The sequence below is a fragment of the Neodiprion fabricii genome, chromosome 2 (assembly GCF_021155785.1).
Source record: "Neodiprion fabricii isolate iyNeoFabr1 chromosome 2, iyNeoFabr1.1, whole genome shotgun sequence".
Classification (NCBI taxonomy): domain Eukaryota; kingdom Metazoa; phylum Arthropoda; class Insecta; order Hymenoptera; family Diprionidae; genus Neodiprion; species Neodiprion fabricii.
The window spans coordinates 16586449-16612946 of NC_060240.1; the positions used below are offsets into that span (position 1 = coordinate 16586449).

The 26498-nt window shown below is 38.3% G+C and overlaps 3 protein-coding genes across 4 annotated transcripts in view; 1 reads left to right on the forward strand and 2 right to left on the reverse strand.

Moving 5' to 3' along the window:
- LOC124176644 (flotillin-2) overlaps positions 1 to 26498 on the forward strand; it is a 478641-nt gene that overhangs the window by 186561 nt on the left and 265582 nt on the right. The gene's annotated exons all lie outside the window — the stretch shown is intronic.
- On the reverse strand, positions 4295 to 6828 carry LOC124176631 (glucose dehydrogenase [FAD, quinone]-like). Its single transcript, XM_046558180.1, has 2 exons — positions 6664 to 6828; positions 4295 to 6330 (listed from the first exon to the last, which is right to left on the reverse strand). Exon 2 carries the CDS (start codon positions 6318 to 6320, stop codon positions 4449 to 4451), a length of 1872 nt encoding a protein of 623 aa, XP_046414136.1. The 5' UTR covers positions 6321 to 6330; positions 6664 to 6828; the 3' UTR covers positions 4295 to 4448.
- On the reverse strand, positions 6664 to 26403 carry LOC124176624 (glucose dehydrogenase [FAD, quinone]-like). Of its 2 annotated transcripts, XR_006869425.1 has the most exons (7): positions 25352 to 26403; positions 15376 to 15596; positions 14190 to 14404; positions 11070 to 11548; positions 9297 to 9626; positions 6933 to 8495; positions 6664 to 6756 (listed from the first exon to the last, which is right to left on the reverse strand). XR_006869425.1 is itself a non-coding variant. In XM_046558165.1 (6 exons), exons 1-6 carry the CDS (start codon positions 25430 to 25432, stop codon positions 7848 to 7850), a joined length of 1974 nt encoding a protein of 657 aa, XP_046414121.1. In that variant the 5' UTR covers positions 25433 to 26403; the 3' UTR covers positions 6664 to 7847. The 2 variants fall into 2 exon arrangements, 1 of the variants encoding a protein (XP_046414121.1); XM_046558165.1 differs by having other exon boundaries at positions 6664 to 8495.

Below are 26498 nucleotides of genomic sequence, written 5' to 3' on the forward strand. Positions count from 1 at the left end.
TTTTTTTTATTTCTTGACACCAATCACTTACCAAAATCTGTGTTCAGTTAATTTGGAAAACATTGAAAAATTCAAAAAACATCTAAGAATTAGGGGAAAAAATAAAATTGATTGTTGATCACATTTTTCAGAAATACGGCAGTAAATATTAGAAAGTAATGAAAGAAAAAATCAGTTTCTTGTAAGTTGATTGTAAGGCACGCAATTTTATTAAGCTTGTTACAGAGTTGACGAAAATATTTCGATTTGAAATTTTCAAAGCTTAGAAAATGTTTCATACACAGATTTGTGTAAATTCAACTTCTTTGAAATGCTGGAAATATAAAATGAAAGAGAAAATAACAACATTATGTAACCGATCTTAGAAATAGTCTTGACAAAATATGGAAGTTATTTGCGAATCCTTTAAGAATAAGAAAACATGTGAAACTATGTCAGAATATCCATGTGTTAAATTCTGCCTAAACTGCTGACGAAAACTGATTTGTGCAAAAACATATCAAGCAAAACATATAAATCTTCTGTTATTGTAAACCACAGTAAAAATTGATAGAAAGTAGTTCAGAAAGTTTTCCATTCGGCTGATGTGCTGTTCTATTTCCTAGTTTTTTTTTTACATATGTATTATCAGATGAACCAAGAGCGAAATAACTTTCAACTTCGGAACAATTCTTGCGCGGCAATAAAACTAATGCCTTCACTGTTCATTCAGTCACTTTGAAATGGTCCATGAGTGTCACCGCAATACTCGCTGGCAGTACAGTTTAATGGAACTTTCACGACGTCGGCGTCGTAAGAAATATTTTGCACGATTTATGCCGTTTAGAAGTATTCGCATTACTTGATTGGCTTTTCTTTTTGCATTATATTTCAGTACAATATTTCAGTTCATTTCTGATCGATGTTTTCGGTAGAAAGAAATAAAAATCGAAATTATATATCACCTTTAGCGTAATTTGAGTTATTTTTATCGAGTGCTTCTCGTATATCCATAACCTTTGATTTAAAATTCAATCGCGTTATCATTCTGCTGAGTAAAGGTACTGCATGACTCTAAACAGCTCGGAATATTTTTATAAATACCATCGTCACGATTTTTTAATTCGAGAATTCATCTCTTCGATAAAAAAACTCACTCTGATCTACTATGACTTTCATAATTTTCTGCAAACATTGAATTTTACCTTTTTATTAAAAATGTGCGAAATTCTTTCGCTAGCAGCATGATTTGCATTTAAGCAAAACCTTAACGATTGCAACGCGGTCACGTAACAATTTATTAAATTCCCGCAACTCAGCATCAACAGCAAAACTCTGACCAGCATTTGCTTGGAGGTAAAAAATCTAACAATTCAGAATATTATTGTTATTTTATACATGCATTAATAAATGATGATTACGAGTAATTTTGAAATGTTATTTCAGTAAATTTTCAATGTTTGCACTATTTCTTTACGTACTCATTTTTGCGATTCCAATTTTCATCGTCAGACGAAGAAAAGAAAATTTTGTATGCGTACAGAAACAACTATGATTGAAAATTGAAAAAAAATTCCAGGAGTGTGTAATTATTTTTTGCTATTTCGCTACCTTGAAGCCTATTATTTTCTATCTTTTATATCTGTGCAATACAATTGAATTATACAATAGGCATTACTGTTTCACAACACAAAAATTCAATGGCTTATATCTGAAATAGTTTTTACCGAATTCAAGGCTTTTCTGTACTACATTTTGGCAATAATATTACGTATTATAATATGAATAAAAAACTCAGTTATCGCGCAATATTTTCCTTCTGCTTCTAGTACTATTTGGTCATTTTGTTTGCAACCCAACGGTTTAAATTCCACTTGCTGTCGCCAAATCTGCAGAAAACTGTATCGAAATTATTGTCCAACGGAAATTAATATTTCAATATTTGTGTGATCTGAAACGAAATTTTCAAAAGTTACATTTTCACACAAAATTTAAATGCAAACAATGACTAGAATTCTCGTTCTCAACAATTAATATGTTTTGTGGATGCTTTCAAATTTTCGCTGTTTGAAGAAACTTCGCCAACTGTAAAGTTTTTCTGGTAAGAATTTATTTATGACCCACCAAAACGTAATGAGAAAAATTCGCGAATCTATCTCTGCCAAAAGTCAGACTACTTTGCTGCTCCATTGAATCTGGTGAGATGTTTTGTCCTCCTAATACCGAGAGTATTATCAAACAGACTTCTGTAAAGGCTTCAGTTGATTTCTAACTGATCGTGAAGAGCGGCGATTCCATCGAGTAGTTACTGAATTTTTCAGTAAAAACGCGAGACAGCTCGGCTCCGATTTTTCACAGTTTCGTTGCGGTAAAGAAAAACCGGATGATATAACTCGAAATATTCTGCGAAATTGCCCCAGCAATTCACTACGGGAATCCCAGCGCAATCGAAGCCCAAGGCCGTTTGCGTTTCAGGTCTAAAAACCATGGATTTGGTAAGCGGTTGATAAAATGTCGACAGCCAGACGCACGTGACGGTTTTTCTTTTTTCAATGAGCGGTTTTGAATCACGGCGAGCTCCCGATTTCACGTCGAATCAAGGCAGAGTTTCAATTACAAAATAATTAACGGTTCGGCGCATAACGCGTGCATTGCAGAATTATCGTAAAACTTCGATAAGGTTGCGATTTGAAGATTGAATGAATTTTTCTCTGTATTAGTGAATTGGAAGAATCTAGTCGAAAAACGGTCGGAAAAAAGTTTGGAAAGTTTTCGCTCGACTAATGTTACACTTTTTCTGTTACAGGTAAGAAAGAGTGAAAATTATTCGTCGACCAGGTGACGTGAAATCCAACAAACAAACATGCTATTTGTGACAGAAATTTTAAGGTAATTTGCCATTATTTTATATCTCCTTACAATATGTAATATCTAAAAGGGGACATTTTCCTTGAAATGCCAAGATTTGATGAAACTTTGTTCATCGACGTATGTAAATGTTAAACTTACCCATGGTCATTCTGTCCCAAAAACCGGGAGTTTATCTTAGGTTCCAATTTTTCGAAAGGTAAAAAACTACGTTTTACACAATGTTGAATATCTCAAAGATCGTAGGACTTTTAATGTTCAACGACGCCTCGATTTGAAGGAAACCGAATGAATTGTCAAATGCTCTAATATGAAGTTCCGTCCATTGCACAGAGATATAATAATCTCCATCCAACCGTTAAAATCTTATTTCTTACATGTTAATAAAATGGCAAATACAAAATTTATACTCGTGGCCTTTAAAAAAAAGTCACAAGCCGTTTTTCTGTCGTAAGGTTCAATATTATGTTATTAACTATGGTTTCATGAAGTGGCCGATCGAAAAAAATAAAGCTTTTTTGAGGCACTCTAGTATACATATATATATATATGTGTATATATATCTACTTATAGTTGCATGAATCGCGGCATATCTCGATCCGTTGCAATCTACAATAATCTGATTAAAAGCTGATCTGATCTATAATTATCTATTTAAAAATTCATCTAACCTAAAATCGTGTGATTGAAAGCTATCTTGATCTGTCATGATATAATAGCGGAAACTAACATAATCTTCGACCATCTGATTAAACCCTAATCTAATCTTGAATTATCTAGGTGAATCCTAGTTTTATATTTGACCGTCTGATCTGATTCATATGGATTGGGTTACTACGAGAAGTAAATCACTGTCGAAATTGTGTACATATCTCCGTTTCATAAAAATTTTCAAATTCTCTTTTTCTTTGCGAAAATCTCTAGAAAATAATATAAAAAAATGGTTGAAAATTTTCAAACATTCCCTGCAGTATCTTCCATTATCTGCAAATACATCCTAAGATCACCTGGTTGTTATTTTACACCAAATCACCCCCCCCCCCCCCCCCCCCCCTCTGGTTAGTATATTAATCGTCTAATTGAAAATTTACCTAATTTATAACAACGTGATTATGAAAGCTCACCTAATCGGTAATCATCTAATTAAAAGTTTATCTATTCTATAAATTTTCTAATGGGAAGCTTACCTAATCTCTGATCATTCAATTAGATGTTATATAATTATAGAAGCTAACCAAATCTTGAATATTCCATTAAAATCCTAACCTCATTCCTAATTATTTGACCAAAAGCTAACATAATCTACCAATTATCGAATCGGAACGTAACTTTATTTTCAATTATCTGGTCGAAAGCTGACTTCACCCTTAATCACCTAATAAAAAGCTAACCAAATCTAACTTATAATTATGAACTTAGGTGAAAACTGTGAATAAATTCTCGAGAATACTTTCATGATAATTTATTGACAATAGGTGTTCTCAAAGGATTAACTGCATGTACAGATTTGAATTAAGAATAAGCTAGATCAGCAATGACAGGAGAAAATTGACGAACTGTAAAAGCGTATCTTCTGATACCGGTCGGCCCTGACGACGGCATCACAATTCGTCCTTAGCCATCCATCGTTCCTTTATGAGGTCAGAAGCCTTCTCGGCAATCATGATGGTTGGTGCGTTGGTATTGCCGCTGGTGATACTGGGCATAACAGAAGCATCTATAACTCGAATATTCCGAACTCCGCGAACTCTGAGCCGAGGATCGACTACAGATCGCACATCGTTACTAGGTCCCATTCTGGCGGTTCCTACGGCGTGATGAATCGTCCCCGAAATATGCCTCACACTGCATTCCCAGTACTCCTTCGTCTCAAGCTGGTGATCGGCGCAAGTCGGCACCTTCGTATGATAGAACTTGATGTTATGTTCCTTGAAGACCGGTGTGTCCTCGAGCGCCTTGACAAACTCGACGCTCTTCACTAGCAGATCGACGTCGCTCTGCTCGGTGAAGTAGTTTGCAAAAATCCTGACCGAATCGTCAGGTCTAGAGCTGCGCAGCCTGACCTCACCGACGCTCTTCGGGTTCAGTAGCGACGTCAGAAGCTGCAGAGTGTCGCGTCGCTTCGCCTGTTCGACCACCTCTCGCGAAATTTCTTCGCTGAGACCGAACGCTCTCGCGAAAAATTCCGCCCTGCCAAGATCGTTCTTCGGCAGGTACATGCCGTGAAACTGGACGCTCGGGTAAACTGACGCCCAGTCCAGCACATCGATGAAACCGATGGTATCAACGCCCCCAACCGTCGACAATTCCCCCCTGCCGTGCATCAGATACTCGTAAACCGCGTCCAGCAGCTTCGACGGTCTCGGCAAATTCGTATCATTATCGTAGCTGATTCCCAATCCTAGCCAGGTCACGTGGTCCTGCAAGTTCTGCCCCACCGGCAGATCCGCCTCTACCTTGATTCCCATCTCTTCGAGATGTTCTCTTGGCCCAATTCCAGATAACATCAAGAGCTGTGGAGTCCCAAGGCTTCCAGCTGAAACTACGACCTCTTTCTTGGCATGGACAGTGATCTTCTGACCATTTCTCAGCGTCACGTCAACTCCAGTCGCCCGATCATCCTTCAAAACGATTTTGTCGACATGCGCTCCTTTGATTACGTGGAGGTTTTTTCTGTCCTTGATTGGTCCCAGATAAGCTTTCGCCGTGTTCACCCGTTTTCCACTCTCCAGAGTCCCGTGGGCTTTAGCGAATCCAGTAAAGTGAGGACCGTTGAAGGCATCGGGAGTGGCAAGGCCGAGTTGCCGGACAGCCTGGAGCAGTAGATCCTGAATAGCGCTCTCGGAAAAGTTGAAGTTCCTGATGACCAGAGGTCCATCTTGACCGAAGAACCTGTCCGACCAAGCGAAACCAGGTGGCATTTGCTGAGACTTCTTGAAGTACGGCAGGACCTCGTCGTGCGACCAGCCCCCATTTCCGGCCGCAGCCCAAGCATCGAAGTCACGTTTGTTTCCCGTCAGATACAACATCGCGCTTATCGTCGAGCTTCCGCCTAGCGCTTTTCCCCTGTGCCATGAACACCGTCCGTTTTTCATGCTTAGGCAGGCCTCGGGTTGTGCTTCCAACTCGCTCTCCCAGTCCTCCGGGATCCCAAGCAGGTCCATCACCAGCGCTGGGACATCGGTGCTGGCCGAAGGGTTTTCCCCAGCCTCTACTAGCAGCACTGACCACTCTTCGACTTCGGAAAGCCGCCTCGCTGCAACGGAACCCGCGCTTCCTCCTCCAACGATTATGAAATCATAGTGAATAGGCTCTGATGCTTTGGACAGGATGTACGTCGTTTGATCCGCCGGGTACAGATCCTCGTTCAATGAACACCGAGCCGACATCAGCGTTTGCATCAGTTGCAGGAACAGCGAACCTAGTGTGCCTTCTGTCGCTCCTGTGCATCCTTGCGCCAGGCATGACTCCATTTAAGTTCTTCTGCAAAAAGTAGTGGTCTCGAATTGCTTGAAAATAAAATGTTGCCCAGAACGAGGTGGTGGAAAAATTTGACGAAAAATACAGAAAATGTTAAGACAGATATTATTTTGCAAAAACATGAAAGTGGCAATAAAAAATTGTATTTCTGATTCAGAATGGAATGATAATGAAAAAGCTATTAAAACTACACGACATGTATTCAGGAAGACTTATGTAAAACTTGCAATGGATCCGATACCATCTTATGTTAGTTCTTCTGGCATAAACGATAGCTCTTATGAAAACGTTTCATTGCGCAGAATAAAGTACTGGATAAAGGTTGACGGTACTTACAGAAAATGGACGTTTGTCTCCACGGTTTGCGATAAAATTAACCTGAATCTTGTCCCGTTGTACAAGCAGTCTTTTTCCGGAAGCTGCCATATACTGTGAATTGTGTTTTCGATGTAACGTGAACAGTTTAATGGATTAAAAAATTATTTAAACCATACAATCTATTCTCATTGTGTCTTTTGTAGAGCTTGGAATACAATCTGCATAATTCAGAAGTAAACACGGTGAAAGGCTTCTCAAGGTTGATAATAAAAGGGCGAAATACTGACCTGTTCACTCTGAGTTGTAGATAAGCTCTGCCGCGCACTGCCAAAGAGTTTATATAACGAATGCTCGAGGAAGCAGGCGTCTGAATATTACCCCACTTCGATCATCGGTAAAACCTGTGCAAACTGGTATTACAACCCGCAGATTTTTTGCTTTGATATTAACCACAAGTGCGTCGTCAGAAGTTTGTTCTACGAGTCGATCAGTTTCCTGAAGAAATCATCACAGATGCGTGCGTATATATATATACAATTATTGATCTACGTTATTAATTATAACATAGTGCCATTCGATTGAAGTATTATCAAAGTCCTATTGAACCGTTCGATTGGAACCGACGAAAGAATCGAATTCTTTACGTATGTTTATCTTTCTTGAATGCTGCTCGGTGCTACTGGTTTTATTTTTACTCTCTTTACACGTTGATCAGAGTATCGATTTCACGAAGTGAAGTGTTAATGTCGATGGTCACACGAGTTGGAGTCTGCCAGAGAACCTGATCTATCTAACTTACTGCTTACAATGTATCGATTACCAGTCGATGGTACATCAGAAAGTACACAATGACTACGCAGACTGAAAGTATGCAGACTTGCATGTATGAAAGTTATTGTTTTATTATATCGTCTTCTTAGCTCATAACATTTGAGAACCTTATTTTAGACAATATTGTAACCAAAACTTGAATCCTTATTATTTCTAGAAAGCACGTTACAATCATGTCAGTTCACCGTCACTACATCGTACATTATCCTTCTTTTCCTTTCTCGAAGAAACCCGTTAACCAATGAAAGAGCAAAGGAGAAAAAGAAGAAAACGAAGAAGATCTCTCTCTTTTCCGAATTTTCGAAGATCTTGAGAGGATCGGCATATTTTGGCGGTGGGACAAGAAACTCGTACCGGCGAACGAGAATTTCTCACTTCACCATCCAAGCGGCCCGAATGAGGTCGGAGGCCTTTTCGGCGACCATGATGATGGCGGCGACGGGGTTGGCGTTGGGAACGATGGGGAAAATCGAGGCGTCAGCAACGCGGATGTTTTCAACGCCGTGAACTCTCAACTCAGGATCAACAACAGCGCGGGCATCGCCAACCGGGCCCATCCTGCAAGACCCCGCCTGATGGTTTTCCGGGCCAGTCTGAACGCGGATGAGACAAGACCAGTAAGCATCAGACCCGAAGTAGTACCTGGCACACCATGGATGGGGTTTGGTGTCCAGGCGGAGGTCCCACTTCCGCAATGCTTTGGTCTTGCTCAGCTCGACGACCTTCTTTATACCCTCAACGAGGATCTTTGCGTCGACTTCGTTCACGAAGTAGTTGGGGTATAGGAGTGGCGGGTCCAGCGGGTTCGGCGAGCGCAGCTTCATATAGCCTTTGCTTCGTGGACAAACGACCGTCGGTCTGGCGACTATCTCTCGACGCTCCGGACACGTGTTGATGCTACCATCTGGACACTCCGTTTGAAGGCCGGTCCTAGGGCACTTTGAACTAAAACCGTCGAAGAATATCTGCAGGTCGGGAACTCCAGCCGTCGAATAGCTGCTTTCTAGAAACGCTGTCACCTGCGCAGTGATCGTAAAAATTACAAATCACAAATATACAATTACATAATTTTCAAATTTAATTGCCATCTTTATTCGATCCATTTATAATTCTTTCATTCGCTTTGTACACTGGGAAAAGTTATTTCGGGAATTCAATAATTAAATATTATAGTGAAAATTTCAACTGCGGTTCTACACAGTTAATGATTTGTTATTTGCTATATTCTAGATGTTATTGCCAATAGGATACGGTTCTGTGTATGAGGCATTCCACACCAAACCGATCCTCAACATCGACGATTTGTTGTTTATTTTTAAGTATGGTGTAGAGTGTACAAAATAATATTTTTCACCGGGTTTTAGATTCTTTAAACTACGGGCTTGAGTCTTACTGCACGCGAAAACAAGAAAACCCAATTTTCGATTGCATAACCCCATTCGATTGGCTTCAAGTTTTTCTTCTGAATTTTTTGTCAAAATACGAAACGTTTTAGACCAAAATGAAAGTGCTCCTATGCTTTTGTAGATATCGCTACATGTGTGTCCGTGAAAAACAAATTTTGCACTCAAGAATTTGATTATATGAGAAAATTGCAATTGAACCAAATTTTAATGAACACTAATTGCAAATGTGATTAGTATTTTCTTCCACCATTTTATTTTCCCCAAATGACACATCACATATGCATTCTGCATTTTACTTTATCTTTATTTCAAAACTGAAATCGCATTTGCAATTTATGTCGTTTAATTTTTTTTTTTTTTTTTTGGCGGTAGTGAAAATTGAAACATGTATTTAGGTGATGCCTAATACTTTACCTGGGTCAGACCAGTGCTAGCTAAAGGCCCGCTCCGGGTGGCCAGAAACTCATTGATCGCGCTAAGAGTGAGCGTTTCGTAGTGAGTGTCATTGATGCTCATCTTTATGCCGATGGAGACATGATTGTGGAGGTTTTCTCCTACCGGCAGATCCTTTACAGGCTTTATTCCGAGCTTAGTGAGGTGCTCCTTGGGTCCGATTCCTGACGTCATCAGAATCTGCGGTGACCCGATAGCCCCGGCGGTTAGAATCACCTCTTTGTTAGTCTTCATGACTCGCCGTACCCCGTTCTTGTCGATGTACTCGACCCCGTACGCCCTCGCGGACCACTAGTTTATTTATTGATTTTTTTATTTATTTATCCACGAACCACCCGACAGTAAATATGAATAACTAAAAATTGGACACTTAAGCAGTAATTACATGACAGACATAAGAGAAGAAAAGTAAAATGATGCTATAGTCAGTCTTTATGGTCCAAGTAAAAGACTTTTATACGAGCCTGCGTATCACTGATATGAAAATACCTTAGATAGCGCAATTCTTCATGCAACGCTGAACAGAAATATCCGATAACATTTTCGTTTCACGCGAGAATATCGCCAGAATATGTACCCCAGCACTATGTGGCCACTCAATTACACGAATATGTTTTCTGGCATTATTCTTGCGCAAAGCAATCACGTGTTTGGATATTCGTGTTCGATATTACATGCAGAATTACGCAAGCTGTGAATTTTATGGATCGACGATACATAGGCTCTGATAATAGCCAAAATAGGTGACACTTAGCGCAGTCGGTGAAGGCTGACTACAGCATCCTCATGGTGTATTGCATACGAGTGGACGCCTGAAAAAGTGGATGAATTTAAAAAATTAACATCCAGACAACCAATTATTCAATTCGATTTGAGTTAATATTGTTAAAACATACGTAGATCGAGCTTCATTTGCATATTTTTTCATAAAAATCAGTTGACGAGATGCGTTGTTATTAACAGTATCGTCAACCATTTCGCTCTGTCCTATTACTTTGCTGTGTCCACGATATCTCAGGAACGAACCGATCGATTTAACCGATTTCCTTCAAATTTGGAGACATATTATAGTATTTTTGGACGGTTAATTCTCTTTGCAACGATACTACGTTTTTTAAATAATATTTTTTTGGTAGTCATATTTAAAAAGTCCTAACCTTTGGATTAACAATAGAAATTAAACTTCAAATTGTCGTCATTGTGTTAGAAAGAAAGTCGAACCATGGGCACCGCAAAACATGTCACCGATCGAAACTATTGACGTTGAACTCGTCAACAAAAATGCTTCCTAGCAATTGATTTTGATTGGGAAAAAAGTGTAAGTAACTATCGATGTCGAAAGATTCAAATGAAACAAGCCCCGATAGAATTGAACAATTGGTTGTCGAGGTATAAATTCCACAAAATTCTTCCACTTTTTGCACCGCTCATTCTGTATTACGCCCACTTGATAAACACAACAAATAGTACATTATGTAACAAGGGAATAAAGTAGAATTTTATTCCTGTGTTACATATAGGACTTCATTTCCGGCTCAACTCTGGCCGGAAAATTTATTTGAAAATTGTGATTTTTAAATTGGCCTCATATATCCCGTAAATACGTTTCAGGGGAAAACATACCACTTCGTCCCGCTCTTCAGGAAAAAAAAAAAAAATTAACTTTATGGTCGAGTCGGGAATAAATAAAATATTGACAAGATAACAAGTCTAACGTCGCAAATACTCAGCCACCTTCTCCACGAGGATTCGTGTCACGTGAGCGTTTATCAACACGTCCAAATTGGGCCGCTGCGAGACGGGCCGCAAATAGTACCGCGAAGTAGTTCCACGAAGGCCGGCGCTCGTCATCATCGGGGCTACCATGAAACCCGTCTGGTTAAAGCCACGGAGCGAGCCGATCCGGTACCTCAGCTCCTTTGCCGAGTTGAGCAGGTCGTCGGAGAAGTCCGGCTTGTGCGGAAAATAGTTGATCTGCAACGGGCCGCCGCTCCGCGTTCGCGCGAACGGCTCGCTCCGCACCATATTCGGATTTGCCGGCGCCTCCGCCCGCTCGAAGTAGTGCTCGATCTCACTGTACGACCAACCGACGTTCCCCTCCCGCGCCCATTTGTTGTAGATTTCGGGGTGACCTCGAACGTACATCATGCCATAGAGACCCCCGGTGCCCGACACCATCTTGCCTCGTGGCCAAGCACAGATTCCGCCTCTTTCTGCGAATGTCAAGTTCCCATTAGGTGGAAATTTGAGGCATGGAGACCAGAGGTAAGGAGGCCGAACGCAATGCTGGCAAAATGGACTGTGAAAGTGATGAACGATACGCGGATTGTACCCGCCTGGCGGCGCTACCACTGCGGGCTCCGTCAGCGCGGTAATTTTGAATCGTCGATCCTCACGTATGTATCCTATTCGTAACCAGGCGCTGGTATCGCTTGCGGATACATCCCGAACTACAAGATCCTTCATCACTTTCACGATCCACTTTTCGACGATTCCGCCATGTGCGTTCGGCCTTCTTACCTCTAGTCTTCATGATTTGAGGTTTCGAGGACAGATCAGGTACATTTATCGTGTTGGATTCTGAACGATTCGGGAGCGCGCGCATTTGGCTTAAATACGAAATCTGATGGTAATCGTCTGATACGTCGGTAAGCCGGTCGGAAAAATCGGCCGCCAACATCTCGAGTGGGTTGAATATTACAAGGGTAGGTAGGCCTTGAAAAGGTCATTGTTGAATTTGGACCATCTCAACCCGCCAAATCGGCTGTGAATAATTAAAAACTAATTCCCTAATTTTTTCAGACTTTTACCTCGCGTCTAACTCCTTCCAGGAACAGAATGAATTTCCCCATTTTAAATACACGTGTTTCAGACACATTCTCAGTATATATTTTATTGTAAGAGTAATAATATTCAAAGAAATCTGTAACCGCGAAGTTTTAGTCAGTATTAGTGCTACTATTTGCGAAAAGAATCGCGTCATCATACCAACCAATCTAGATGAATCGCACTTCTTATAATTAAAAAAATGTCAGATTTTAAAGACGCTGAATTCGTCGCGATTGCATGGTACGATAATCTAACTTTTTTCTCAGATCAAAGCTTGTTGTGTACACATGACGTGTTGGATTCTGACCGCTTCCAGGCACTCGTATTTACATCAAACACAAAATGTAAAGGAGACCGTCAGAGGTACATTGGCGATGCGTGATAGCGCTGTGTAATGTCTGACCTGCTCGACATGTCGGTGCACGATCTTACAGACTGACTTACCGACGTATCAGATGGTTCTCATCGCATTTCGTGTTTGGCGTAAATAACGTGCCCGGAACCGCCTAGAATCTAACACATTAAATGTATAGGTAGCAAAAGAAAGAAGGCAATACTCGCGGAAGGATATCTCTTAATTTCAAATTTGGAATGTCACCCTCGGAATTTGAAGCTTTTTCATCTGAGTAACATTGGTAGGGCGTTATTTTTTTTCTCCCAATTTGTTACCATTCACAATCAGCCGCATTCAACGATACGTGTCTGAATCTCGGAGCATTTTGTAGAGAATTGAATTCCTCAGAAATTTGTGATTTGAATTATTGTTGCGATGTCTTTAGAGTTTAGTACACAAATTTTCTCTACCTGCATGCTGTTGGCAAAGTGTGGGTTCAAATATATTTCAGGTTGTAGGGACAAGTCGCTTAACGACAGTGTTTCATATTAATTGGACATACGAAAAATATTTTGGTGGTAATCAATGGTTGAAGATTAATTTTCATGTCAAATTGACTTTCGAGGCTTATAACTCATGAACCCTTGAAGCTACAAACTTTGATCCATAGACATTTTTATAGAAAATCGAATTGCTTTGAAAATATGTCATGTGATGTTTTTTTTTGGAGTCATTAGCTTAGCAGTCGATTGAAATCGATTTTCCAAGTTTGCAACTTTTGCAGTGTCCGAGCTACGGAGGTCGCGATTGAAAAATACTTTTGTAGAGAATTTAATTCTCTTCATAACGCTTTCAGGATCAAATCCGTATAATTTAAAACGGCTGATGGTAACAATTGAAAACAAATCACATACTCCTCGTGTTCACTGTGTAGAAGGGGAAACTTAGAATGGGATACTAATACCAAAACTGTTCAGAAAAAACCAACAATGTTATTTGCACCATGATTCTATAGGCAAATGATCAAATTACCCTAATATATAATACAAATGAATCAGAGTGACCAAATTCGAATACCACAAGCTGAGATATGAACAATTTGGGAAAAACTTTTAAAGTTAAGACGTTGAAAATGATTGAATTCTAATATTTGTGATTCCAGTCGTATGTATGAGCTCATTTTGATTGTTAACCAAATGCGTAAAAATCGTTTGAAAAATATTCTAAACATTTTACGTGATAGTTGAATTATAATGCACAAATGTGACTTGGATAGGGTATATGTTGCATCCTACTTTTCAAAATCTATTTTACTAACACCGGAAACAACTACGCCAAAAAAAAAAAATTTTAAGCTATTTGTGCAGACCACTACAGTGATCAAAATGGGTTCAAAAACATCAATATCGAATAAAAAACGCCAGAGTCCAGTAATTTTAAACGTTTGAACTATAAATTTTTTTGATCAAACTGTTAAAATACCTGAACTTTCGTTATTGAAATTGCTCAGAATTATTTCTGTTGCATAGTAGGCTTGTTGTTTCATTGCTGTTCACTATCATTGGCACAAATAACACAGTTGGCGATCTCTTAAACGGTTTCTTCTCTTTTCCCAATTGTTGATGCAGACGCTACTGTCTATTCATTCTCCACAAAAGAAACTGTCTTCAGCTTGGCTTGCCAAAGCTCACCCAAGCAAGCTGTCGGGTGTGGCTGCGTTGGTTCCGTCAAGAACTTCCAGTCCAATGACGAGTTGATCGCGTTGAAGGCAAGCCCCGGAAAAGCCGTCATCGTTGGTTCCTCAGGTCCCGCTTCGATGAGAAGCACCTTCCACCACGGATAGTCGCTCAATCGTCTGGCTAAGATCGGTCCGGCAACTCCGGCGCCGACGATGATAAAATCGTACCTAAATCAAATCAAATTAGCAACACAATGTCACGTTCCGTTCATAAAACTGATAAGTAGGTGTATAATTTTACTTGGCAATTAGTTCTCTCGCACGACTAACAACCAATCAACCGTAGTTTGAAAACGTTGAACTTGCTATCGTCAATTGAAATGATCCTGGGAATGTACGAGGATCGGGGTAAAGTGGGGCACTGAATAAAATAGAAAAATCCGATGATTGTGCATAAAATAGCTTATTTATATTTCTATAAATCACACACAATGAACGGAAGTATTTCATTTTCTGAGCTACAAACAAAGACTCTTCAGTCTAAATCATCTTTCACGGTATTTTTGATTCGACTTACGGGGGAAAGTCATAAAAGTGTACAAACGGGAAAATTGAGGAATAGAAGTTACGAAACGGTAGTTGGATTTCGGATTTCGAACAAATCACTTGATACAGATATTTTGTAGTATGAATAAATTCCAAAACAAAGCGTTAGTGTGTTGACTGCAACTCAATGAATTTCACATGCGTTGTTTCCGCAGCCACTTGAAGAGCCGAATGAAAATCCAAATGCAGGCGATTTGTAGATTTGTAGACAATAAATCGGATATACGGTGTAGTTTTGTCGTTTACAAAAAGACAAAATAGTACTATGTCTGAAAAATGTTCAATAACTACGTTCTTTCTACGCCAATTCATTGGTCTTTTGTATTTCTTTATATAAGTTGAATATTTGTTGGAGCCAATTCAACTGAGTTTACCTCAACAAAACTTTTTGAGTCCTTAATTTGTAATTGTTTCCGTTGGACACGGTATCACTCAACTGTTACGGTCACATGTCTCTCGACCATGTTTCTTGGAGCCATCGCACGCATGATTTTTCTAACGAAACGCTAATCACGACCTTCGCAGAAGCACGGTTTGCTTGGTATAAAAATAACCGAGGTCCTCATACTAACTGTGCCATCACCATTGCTTACCATTGACCATCCGGTAGATCCGACCTTCCGGCCCGTCGACAAGGGTCGGCTATGTCGCATCTGGACATCATCAAGCTCTGAACAAGTATCATGAAAGACGCCATGCTCCCGCAAGCTGAGTTGAGGTAGGCGGTGTCATCGAATTTGCACTGGCAACATCCGCTGGAAGGATTGCCACTCGGATTCGCTGATGTCCCGGCTCCTCTCGGCGTCGCCGTCGGCTGCAAACATGGAAATCAATCAGAACCATTCAGCCCGTTCAAAAAAATCAATTAAACCCATTTGAGGGTATCAGTGCTGACTAAATTGTCTGCAATAAGACCCAAAATTCATGTGTATTCGCTGTGAGCCTCGCTCGTGCCGCCACCTAGCGGTTTCAAAAGCTAAACAGCCGGCGTGTTAATTTACGTTAGAGACATACTGATAAATATCGAAATCAGCAAAATATTATCAAATAAGTGATATTTCCATTGTAACAGTGAAGTGAAAAGTTGAAAATAATAACGAGTTGAAACTCCAGTAGTATGTAGCAATATAATATTAATAAATACACAATGAAAACCGCTACCTTTTGCGAATAAAGGTTTTTATTATTCTACTTGATAGTTGTTGTTTTATTAGAAAAAATTGGTGGCTGTAAATTTACTAATACGCAGATAACATGAATAATATTATCGATGCAAAAGAACAAATTTTCTGGAATTTTATACAAAATTTGATATGTTTTAAGTCGTTGCATAATTCTTTCTACATGAATTCGAATTCTTGCGATGTTGTAAGTCAGATCTGTTTCTTCTTTCGAAAATTCTGATTTTTTTTCTAAAAATGGTGGCTTAATAAAAAATACTCGTTTACCACTTGCATCAATGATAGATCGGATTTGAGAAAAACCTTTATCTGCTAAAACCACATCACCATCTTCCAATGAATCTACGAAATTCGATTCAATAGTTAATTGGGAATCACCTTTTCTACCGCTAGCAACTTTCGATTCGAAACAGATGAACCCAGATGGTGTGATTCCAATCAGTACTTTTGCTGTAAAACCTTTCTTATAATGAGAGTAACAGTAAATACGGTCGTCAACACTTGACGGAACATCTATCTTGAATTCAGTGCAGTCTATGATAACCCGAGTATTAGAGTACTGAGGTTTAAAACATTCCGGCATAGTCTTCTGTACGGCAGCTCTACTTGGCCAAAACACTAAATCTGCAGTTGACGAACTCAAATATTGTGAAGTTAAAAAGAATATCTTGGAGATAGTTGACCGATGTAAACCAAAGAAAATTGCTATGGCTGAAAATGTCATCCAGTTTTTATTTTCACTAAAAAAATTAAAAGCCTCTGTTCTCTTGTTATTGTAGATCTATCCGATGGGTATTCAGTTTTAGATAATAAAAAATTAAAGTTCTGAAAGTTCAATCCAGCAATATCTAATAAATCTTCATCGGTCTTAATAGATGGAAAACCACAGAAACTACGCTGTTTCCTATTTTGAACTATTTTATGTGATGCAGTTGGAAACTTGTAAAATATAAAATCACTAGTTTTACCGTTATTTTTGCAGTTAACAGCACAACAAGTGTAATTCCACAAACCGTCTATTGTTTCTCACACAAAATGCTATCACAACACACGCTGGCTCTACTCACTACTCGCCACCCCGCGCGCTGCGATCGTTTCGCAGCTCCCCTCCAAGCGGCGGCTCACAGCGAATAACGTGTGCGTGTTCACTAATTTTTGGCCACCCTTTCGAGAACGAAGCTTAAATCTGGCTCCGATTTAAATATGTTACAGTGCGTACTAAAATACGAAAATCGTTAAATTTTTAGGATATTAGGTATATTACCTCTTACGAACAACACAGTGATCAATTTTGCCATGTTTTCGAATTGAACATTTATCTTTGCATTCTTAGCACTTCCCGTGGTCAGAAAAGAAATGTAACCGTGATGTGTTTTTTCGTGTGAAAAAGTCCGATGTATCCAGATATGAAATCCATTTAGAAGTATACATCCCGAAAAACTGTAAAAGAACGCGCGTTCTCGACATTTTTAATCCTGTAAGTTGTAACGTGGCCAGGCACCCAGGCTGGTATTAAGGAAGAGAATCACCAATACAGCTACAGAGATCGACGCCAAAAAGTTTCAACAAGAGTTAGCAACGACCGCTAAGCTAGCGATATAAGCCTATAAAAATGAATCCTTTTCCCCCCTTCGGTATGAGCAGCGGCAATGCTCAGCGAACTAGATCGTCCCAGAATTTGGGTATAAATTTAACTGCTGACCACGATTGGTCACGCATATATTTTCAAATTTTATTTCAATTCATAATTTTTGTACCTAACCAAGTGGCAGGTACCTAACCTCTTCCATTCTTGGAAGATAGCAAATCGGCAGTACAGCGCTTCACTGACTCACGTATACGTGGTCTCATCTGTAGGCAGTCGATGGATCCAACTTCATTTGCCACTTGGAATAATTTCAAGGCAAATCGCGTTGTAAGCTTCGGCTTTATTTCGAAGTATTCGAGACTTTGTGATACAGTATCCTCTAGTACTCAGATCTTGTATCAGTTAGAATTTGGCCATCATTTTTAGTTTTTTGGCTATGTAATTTTTCATGGTAGTCTTCTTTCGTTACTTTCGACTTTGTTTGATGCTTGAAGTTGGTAATCCAATCTTTGATTAAGCATTGAAAGTAAAATCATATTTGTTTCCTTATTTGACGATTAAAATTACTTGATTTCAAATTTGGATAGAGGCAGGCTGATAGACAGCTTTGGTCAAACAAGTGCCGTTAAAGGACAACGAGTTTTCGGGGAATGCCAAGTCTGGTAGACAGCCACGGCTCTCGCCTTGGGCTGTGAGTTAGAAAAAAATTGGCGATCAAAAAGTCCAGGCACGAAAGACACGGAATTCCCATTTCCCTAGTCTGTGGAGGAAGGTAGCTCTGGGAAGTTGTACCTCCCAATTCCGTAAAACAATGTGAGAAAGTAGCTCTGGCAATTTATTGTCGAAGTCTACGAAAATGGCAGCTTCCGTAACTTGTTACTCAAGTCTATGACATGGCGGCTATGGCGAAAGTTCGAGTTCGTGAAACGCTTTAGCTCAGTTAAGGTCGTGTAGTACTCCTAATATAGGAAGAAAACGGGCGAGTTTGCTCGGTCGGTAAAGGTAGGAGTACTACTTGACCTTAAAATAGGGTTTTTTGACTTAGCAGATCCAATAATCCTTCTTCCCAAAAGTAAGAGGAATTCCTTTCTTTATTGAATCAAATTTTCCATCTTTTAAAAATAGAGATCACGAGCAGTTTGCTCTCAAAAAACCCGCACAGTCGAAGGTATATTACAAAGAACAAAAAATATATTGTGTAAAGTTTTTTTCTTTTTTTTTTTTTTTCCTGAAAAAATAGACATTTCGGAGTATATTCTGAAATTTTTGGATTCGGATAAAAATGACACCATAATTAAATCGGTATATAAATCTTGCAATGATCTGAAATTTTATAAACATTTTTCTTTCCGTATCCTTGAAATTTTTACACCGATTTAATTATGGTCCAACTTGATCCCGATCTAAGCGTGTCGGAATATTCTTCAAAATGTTTGTATTTTCACGCAAACAAATGAATACTATTTTTATTTTTGTCGTTTCCATATACAAGCTTCATAATGTCGAAAAACATCGTTTTCTTGGCAGTTTCTAACGATCTATCTCAAAATTAAATTAACGACGTGTTTCTCGTAACCGGTAAGACTTGAAGGTCTCAAATTGGCGAGTGGCTGAAAGTTTTTGACTCGATCCATATTAATATAAAATTCTTCAGAGGTTTTCCGATCTTTTAACAATGAAGAGAAAGATGGAAACAGTTGCATTAGCAGAATTTGATCCGTGGACTTCGCTACACGAAAGGTTTATGAAAAAAAATTCTGCCTTTAACATGTGCATAAAGTATAATAATTCAAAAACAATCAGATCATATTTTTTATTCCTGTCGAAAACGGTAGTTACAAAAGTTAATGTGCAGTTTAATATCGCGTGCTTTCAATGTATATTGATAAACTTGAGTACGAGTAATGTCACACACTACCTTTTTTACAAACTTTTGCATCTACTCTAACTTTATTTTAAACAAAAAAAAAATATGCCAAATAGTTTTCCCCTGATTTGCAAAAAAATTTCATGAGTCTTCCCCATTCGAGCTGTGAAAGCTAAACTTCTAATCTTTAATCAAATCTCGGACACAGCGTGTCAAGTAATTCAATACAGTTTGAACCGTGAGAATTCGGAGTTCCGCTTTTTTAGCCAGCGGGAAATGGCGGAAGCTTAGCACGATTTCTAGACATTGCAAACTATCATTCGTCTCATAAACTACTGCGTCTGGCGTAAAATCATCAATCTAGGTCAGTTCAGTAATTGGCATCTGTCAATTCTGAATCAATTTCTGCTTAACGCGTAGAAAAATGCGGACTTGATCAAAGTTGTTCTAAACTTTGACAATAAAAACTTCGCATCGGAAACAAAAAATAATCGGATCGTATTTTTTTATTTATTTTTTATTAAATGAAAAATCAAGCAAATACGGCAAAGAATTATAGCAATGTTACGTCACCTTTCCTAAGTTTTACGTATATGCTGGAAAATCGGTGAAATTCAATTGCTTGTAAAATGTAAAGAGTGAAAAAAATAATGTGAAAATTCCTCTGCTTTGTGCTCTTATGACAGTTGATTTTTTTAACGCGAAGATTCAATTATTAGGGGATTTCACGCTTAATTTCAATTTGCAGTCGATAAATTGTAAATTTAAAAACGCAAAAGTAGAATTTCTTTATGAGTTATTCATATTTCTAACCGAGTATTTTCATTTTATTTTCCGATTTTTTATATTACTGCTTTTAGCGAAACAAACCAATAAACCACTAATTTTCAGAGTTATGATTCCCTTTTCAAGGATACAAATGTTTTGAAGTGATAACGAAATGAAGTTACAAAGAGCTCCACCAGGAAACCATCTTTGATACAGAAAAAATTGTAAACCGTCAATTTTACAAGCCAATATGCGAGTTGTTTGAAAGCTAGTCTTAGCAGAGGTGTGAAAAGTTTCTCACGAGTCAGATACAACCCAGACACAGAATTATAGAGATCAAATCACCTTTTAGAATAGAAAATCTTTGAATTTTTACCTGCACTAGTAGTTTCCAAGCGACTAATTGCATCACAATACGTTTCGAATGATTTTTCTACATAATTTAATACTCTTATCAAATTGATGCGAACTATTTCAATAATTCTCAGCGGAATATAACTGGGATTATTTGCTCTGAACAAAGTTCTCGTTACTATTCTGTGAATTTATTTCCCAACAAGTAATTCATTCGCAAATTATGTGGATAACAATTTCGAACGGATTCAGAGTGATTTTAAACGGTTTCAAATAGTTTACAAATATCAAGAAACATTTCCAAACTGTTTCAAACTAATATCAAGAGGTTTCAAACGATTCTTAATGGGTTTCACGGAATTTAAAATGTTTCAAACTTATTTCAGCCTGTTTCAATTCATTCCAAAATAGTTTTAAGCGGTTTGTAATGGTTTTAAGCAGTTTCAAGTGGTGTCAAGCTATGTCAAAATAGTTTGAAGAAATTGTACAGGTTCGATCTGATTTTAACCGATTTCTAAATGATTTGAAACGAATCGAAGCGATTGCATGCAATATTTGCGCGATTACAATGAAAAGTGGTTTGCGATTTCATCTCGTTTCTTCCGTCATCTGCCACATTTCTTGGCAATCCGACCGAACGACGCGCAATCCAAATTTGAAGAAAACTGATTCTGTTTAATTCTACGATGACGTATCTCAACAGAAATGCTCACACTCCTAATCCCTGATTTAACTCGTTTTGTCTACTTCATACGAACCATGTTTGAGTCCATTGCCTCCATAATCCGCGACAACCAGCCAGAAGCAAATAAATATACGACCGACACTGTAACTGAGACGAAAGACGAAATATCGACTATTGGTCATTCCCAATTGTTAAGTAACTACGCTTTCCATCTGTCCAACGTTTCCGGCACACAGCAGTCAATACGCCGGTCAATTTCATGTCTTAACTCGCACTTTGAACGTCGCGCTTCAATTATCCTGCTATTCTGCGGCCGTAAACCCTTCTTATTCCTTGTATTACCTCTTCGTTGACCTCAAATTCCTCAATTTCATTCTCCTGGGAACAAACCGAGACTTGGTTGCCGTATAATATATGATAAATTATCAGCAGTTCCTTTGTCAAACCTTGAGTATTATTCTGACCACGCTGAGAGAAATTTTTAGTTCCGGTTACCGCTCAGTCCTTAACTATTTTCATTTTTTACCACAATCGAAAAATTTTGTTCCAGGTACAAAATGAAAATTAGTCTTGTAGCTGTTACCGGAAAGTCTGGTATCTGTTACTATTCTTTCTCATTACGATCACTGTTACTATATTGTCTTGTAACCGTTGCGAAAATTTAATGCTTGTGCAAGAATAAATTGACGTTAAAGCCTTGTTCAACTAAAAAAGTAGAGTAAACCGAACAAACTGACTTTGCGTTGCAATTACCAGAAAAGGATCGACAATAGCGCAAAATGGTTACGTTTACCTCGTTTTTCGTAATTCCAACAATATTCAAACAGTTTTTTTAACGATACCTGTTTTACTGAATTTTTCTAGTTACTATAACAAATGAAATTTTCCTCAATGCAAGTAAAAGACAAGTTGAAAATTTGCGAAGAATTTATCACATACATGCATTAACTATGTACTGTTATTTTTTTGAAGATCGTTTTTCACTCTTCGTTAAAGTTTACTTTTTCATTGAATAACGTGAGGTTATAAAATGGTTTGTTTACATGAGAAGAACGAATCTCTCTTTTTTCGAACATCCGTTGTTATATGCTTGCTCGTTTTAAACTCACAAAAGTCTTTGTTAATTGCCACTAAAACCGTACAAATTGAAATAACTTTGAATTCCCGAGTCTAATTTGCAGCTTGGAAAATTTAGGGCAATAACTCGTAGAATCAATTTAAGACAAACGTTTTCTAATGCTTTGTCCTACATAAGAAAAAAAATCTGTAATTAAATGGTAAGTGTGTCAATCATGAGGTCATTTGCTTCTTTGTAATCATTCAATAAAATGTTGGTTGAATCAATCGGACTCTTTCGTAACTAATTGCGTATTAATAGTAGTCGCTAATCGGTCTTAAAAGGAAACTGAAAAAAACTATGATTCATTTTTCTGCGTTTTGATTTGTTGTTCTTATTCAATGACGTCTCGATATTGGAATTGGCGATTAATAAGATTAACGATAAATTATCAAACTCTAATATTCATTCGATTTTTCGTATTCGAATACAAGAAGCGAAACCGACAGTCACCTTTGACGAATTAGGATAACACAGATTGCATCAAGTCTCGCAACTGGTTTTTGTACAGTTAAATTTGCCGTATTTAATGTAACACACTGAGAAAAATTTCATTCGTTACAGTAACTAGCAAAAATTCAGTAAAACAGGTATCGTTAAAAAAACTGTTTGAATATTGTTGGAATTACGAAAAACGAGGTAAACGTAACCATTTTGCGCTATTGTCGATCCTTTTCTGGTAATTGCAACGCAAAATCAGTTTGTTCGGTTTACTCTACTTTTTTAGCTAAACAAGGCTTTAACGTCAATTTATTGTTGCACAAGCATTAAATTTTCGCAACGGTTACAAGACAATATAGTAACAGTGATCGTAATGAGAAAGAATAGTAACGGATACCAGACTTTCCGGTAACAGCTACAAAACTAATTTTCATTTTGTACCTGGAACAAAATTTTTCGATTGTGGTAAAAAATGAAAATAGTTAACGACTGAGCGGTAACCGGAACTAAAAATTTCTCTCACAATCAGTGCAACCTGTAATCTATCAATTAATTGGTACAACCTTGATGGGTGTATTTATTAAATTATTGAGGACGGTAACGATAATAGAAATCAAACCAATGTGACAAGCTTGGAACCTTGACCAAGTAATTTTGCTGCGAAAGAGTCATATCCACATCGTCGATGTCTTTTCAGCCATTATCAAAACTGCTAATGATGGACTCACCGAAACGAGTTACATAAACTGATTTGTTTTGCTTGTCGATATGAAGTTTCAAAAAATTATACACTTGCAATAGCAAAATTTATACGTCATTTACAAATATAAGATTGTTAAGGTAACACTGGAAAGGCTGTTCAGGTATTGAGGAATCTGAATGTATAAATTATGAACAAATTGGTAAGTACGACGAAGCTTTTCAGACAAAATTTGAAAAGCGTATGCAGTGATTCCGAATTCATAACCTATAGAAACAAGATCCTAATCCCACTTTTTATCGTAACGAAATTTATTTTAAACTAGTATTGAGCTTATACAAACAAATTTTGCGGTAGCGAAACAAGCTGTATAAGAATCACTAATCAGTCGCTACATGCTGACAAAGTCGGAGACAATATGCGATAACCGTTGAACTGACTGGAGGAATTAACTAATTGAGGTTATCATCACCAAACTGACTTTTACAGATTAACGCAATTTATAGTAATTTTGTTGGGAACATTTATCTCCAAAATTTCGCTGACAGATTTTTCCCGATCACATTTCTACCGTATAACATTCAATTATTCCTCGAATCCACTGATACTGATTTTCGTCATCGGATAGCAATATTGAATTGACAATAGAAAGAAAAATCTGTTTCATTGAATTTGCGAAACACAGTTTTCTTAATATAAGCCATTGGGGAGTGAAAATGAACGAATCAATCAGATTCTTGATCACAGTAAAGCAATTCAATGTGAAAAATTGATAGATAAAGCTCTGGTTTATAATTTTAGTATTCGTTTTTCGTGAATTTTTAGGAAAAACGTGAAAACTTCCAAATACATTAATTTGATACGAATCCAATGTACGAATATCTCGTAATCGAGTTAGCAAAGAGCATTTACTTTTAACTCTCCAGTCTCTTTGTTTATTACTTTATTTTCATTCATCAACTCGTGTTTCAACACTTGTTTTTTCTCCTGAGCGATAAAGTCGTCGCTTTAAATTTTGGAAAATGACAGGGTCAATGACAGCTGATGCTTGAATTATTAACAAAAGTTTGAAAAATTGATGCAATAGCAAACAAAACGTACAATATTCAGCAATACAGTAACGTGCCATCGTCTCAAATCGAATAAAAATTTTGCTTCGACCAAAGAAATATTTCACCGAGTTTGAAGTAATTATTTTATCACTCAGGAGAAGAAAACAGTGTGAGATTATACGAGTTATTGAACTTGTCCGCTAGATTGGATAGTTCGACGTTACACACAATTTTGGTAAAAAAATTTGCTCCTCTCGATTATTTTTATACTGTGATAACAAATGATGAAACGTAATTTGCGAACAAGATACTATATTACGATTGCACGTTTCATAACTGTTCGGTGTAAATAAAATCCATCTGTTGGTGGAAGGCAACTTGTTCTTTAATATCATTACACAGAGAATGTTTTGCGCGTTGACGATTTGAGCTAACATAATATAATTAGTCCAAGTCGAATAATACGATGGTTGTAGAATAAAGTAATAATCATAATTCTCAACGCTGATTATGATAATAATATCTCTTGGGTGCAAAAGGCGATGAATCTGCTTCTACTGGATATGTGTAAAATTATTAGTAAAAGTCTTTGAATAATAATTCCCTTGCTTTCACTACGGAAGTATTACACACTCTTACACAACGCAAGGATACGCGTTTCTGCATTGGTTCGAACTAAGTACCAACCTCAATTACCGCGGCATCAAACTAGGCAGTTGAAAAATAATCAGAGCGTGGACGGAGGAAATGAGAAAAAAAATCATAAAGACAAGTGAGCGATAATTTAATAACTTTGAAAACAAGTAACCAACTCACTTCGTATCTAATGGCCGTAGCGAATCCAAAGCCGATGATAATCCATTGCAGAAAGTGGACGACGAAGACTTTTAGCCCCATATTATTACGTCCTAGAAAAGTCGCGGTGTCACCTCTAGAATTAAACAGACTGTGGCACCAAGCTTAGCCCGCTTTTGAAGACTTCGAAGCCCATCAAGCCACTTCCTCCATGTCTTGCAATTACGCTTCGACGCAGTTGAAATACCACGAAAACGTGTAAAATATGACTCACACATGCGGTCAGACACTATACATGCACTTAATCACATCGATGATTTCACCCCACCGCAGCGATCGACGGATGAATGAAGTGACCCTTCACAACATTATCTTCATTGCTGATACTTAAGTACCGTCTGCAGCTGAATTCCCGGCTGCATCTGCCGGACGTTCGATGATGATGGTAATACCGATTGACCGAGAATCACTAATGACAAATACCCGCCATTCGCGAGGCGGTGATCATCACACACTGCGATAGTCAAACTTCACTCTTTTACCCGAGATCCGGCGGCGTCGAAGCCTTCTGTACGAAAATACTCGAGGCAAGAGAAGAGTCTGTCAGACGAACGTGGGCTTCTCCGAAACTCCCCCTTCGGTGCAGCAGTGATGAAGTCATCCAACCGCCGGCGCTGCAGCTGTATTCAATTTTTACCTCCTTTTCTCTCTACTTTTTTTCATTCGGCATGCTTCTTCTTATTCTTACTTCTTTTTCTTTCCGTTCGTATTCCTCCTAAGGTTAACCGTCGGGCTTCGTCATCTTGCCTGACGACACGAGTGATCTTCTTTCCAAGGATGTGTCAGGTGTACAGTCCTGTCGAAAACGTGTCGAGGTGGAAAAATTTAGGAACAAAGGTTAAGGACCTTCGGAGGAAGGACCAAAGTCTGTTTTTCTTCACGCGAATCCTCGTCTACGGTGATACAAACACCGAATCTCACATGAACGTACTGCACAGTAATTAAGGGGATCCAGCTGATGTATAAGTTAGGTTAAAAGCATTTATATTGTTGTCCAAAAGAGCTTCGGTACACACGTTCTTCTGAGTCGAGGAATCACCAGCAATTGGTTTGCTAATTGAGAATTGAGGGAGAGTGATGTCCTGGGAGAGGTGGAAAAAACTGAGAA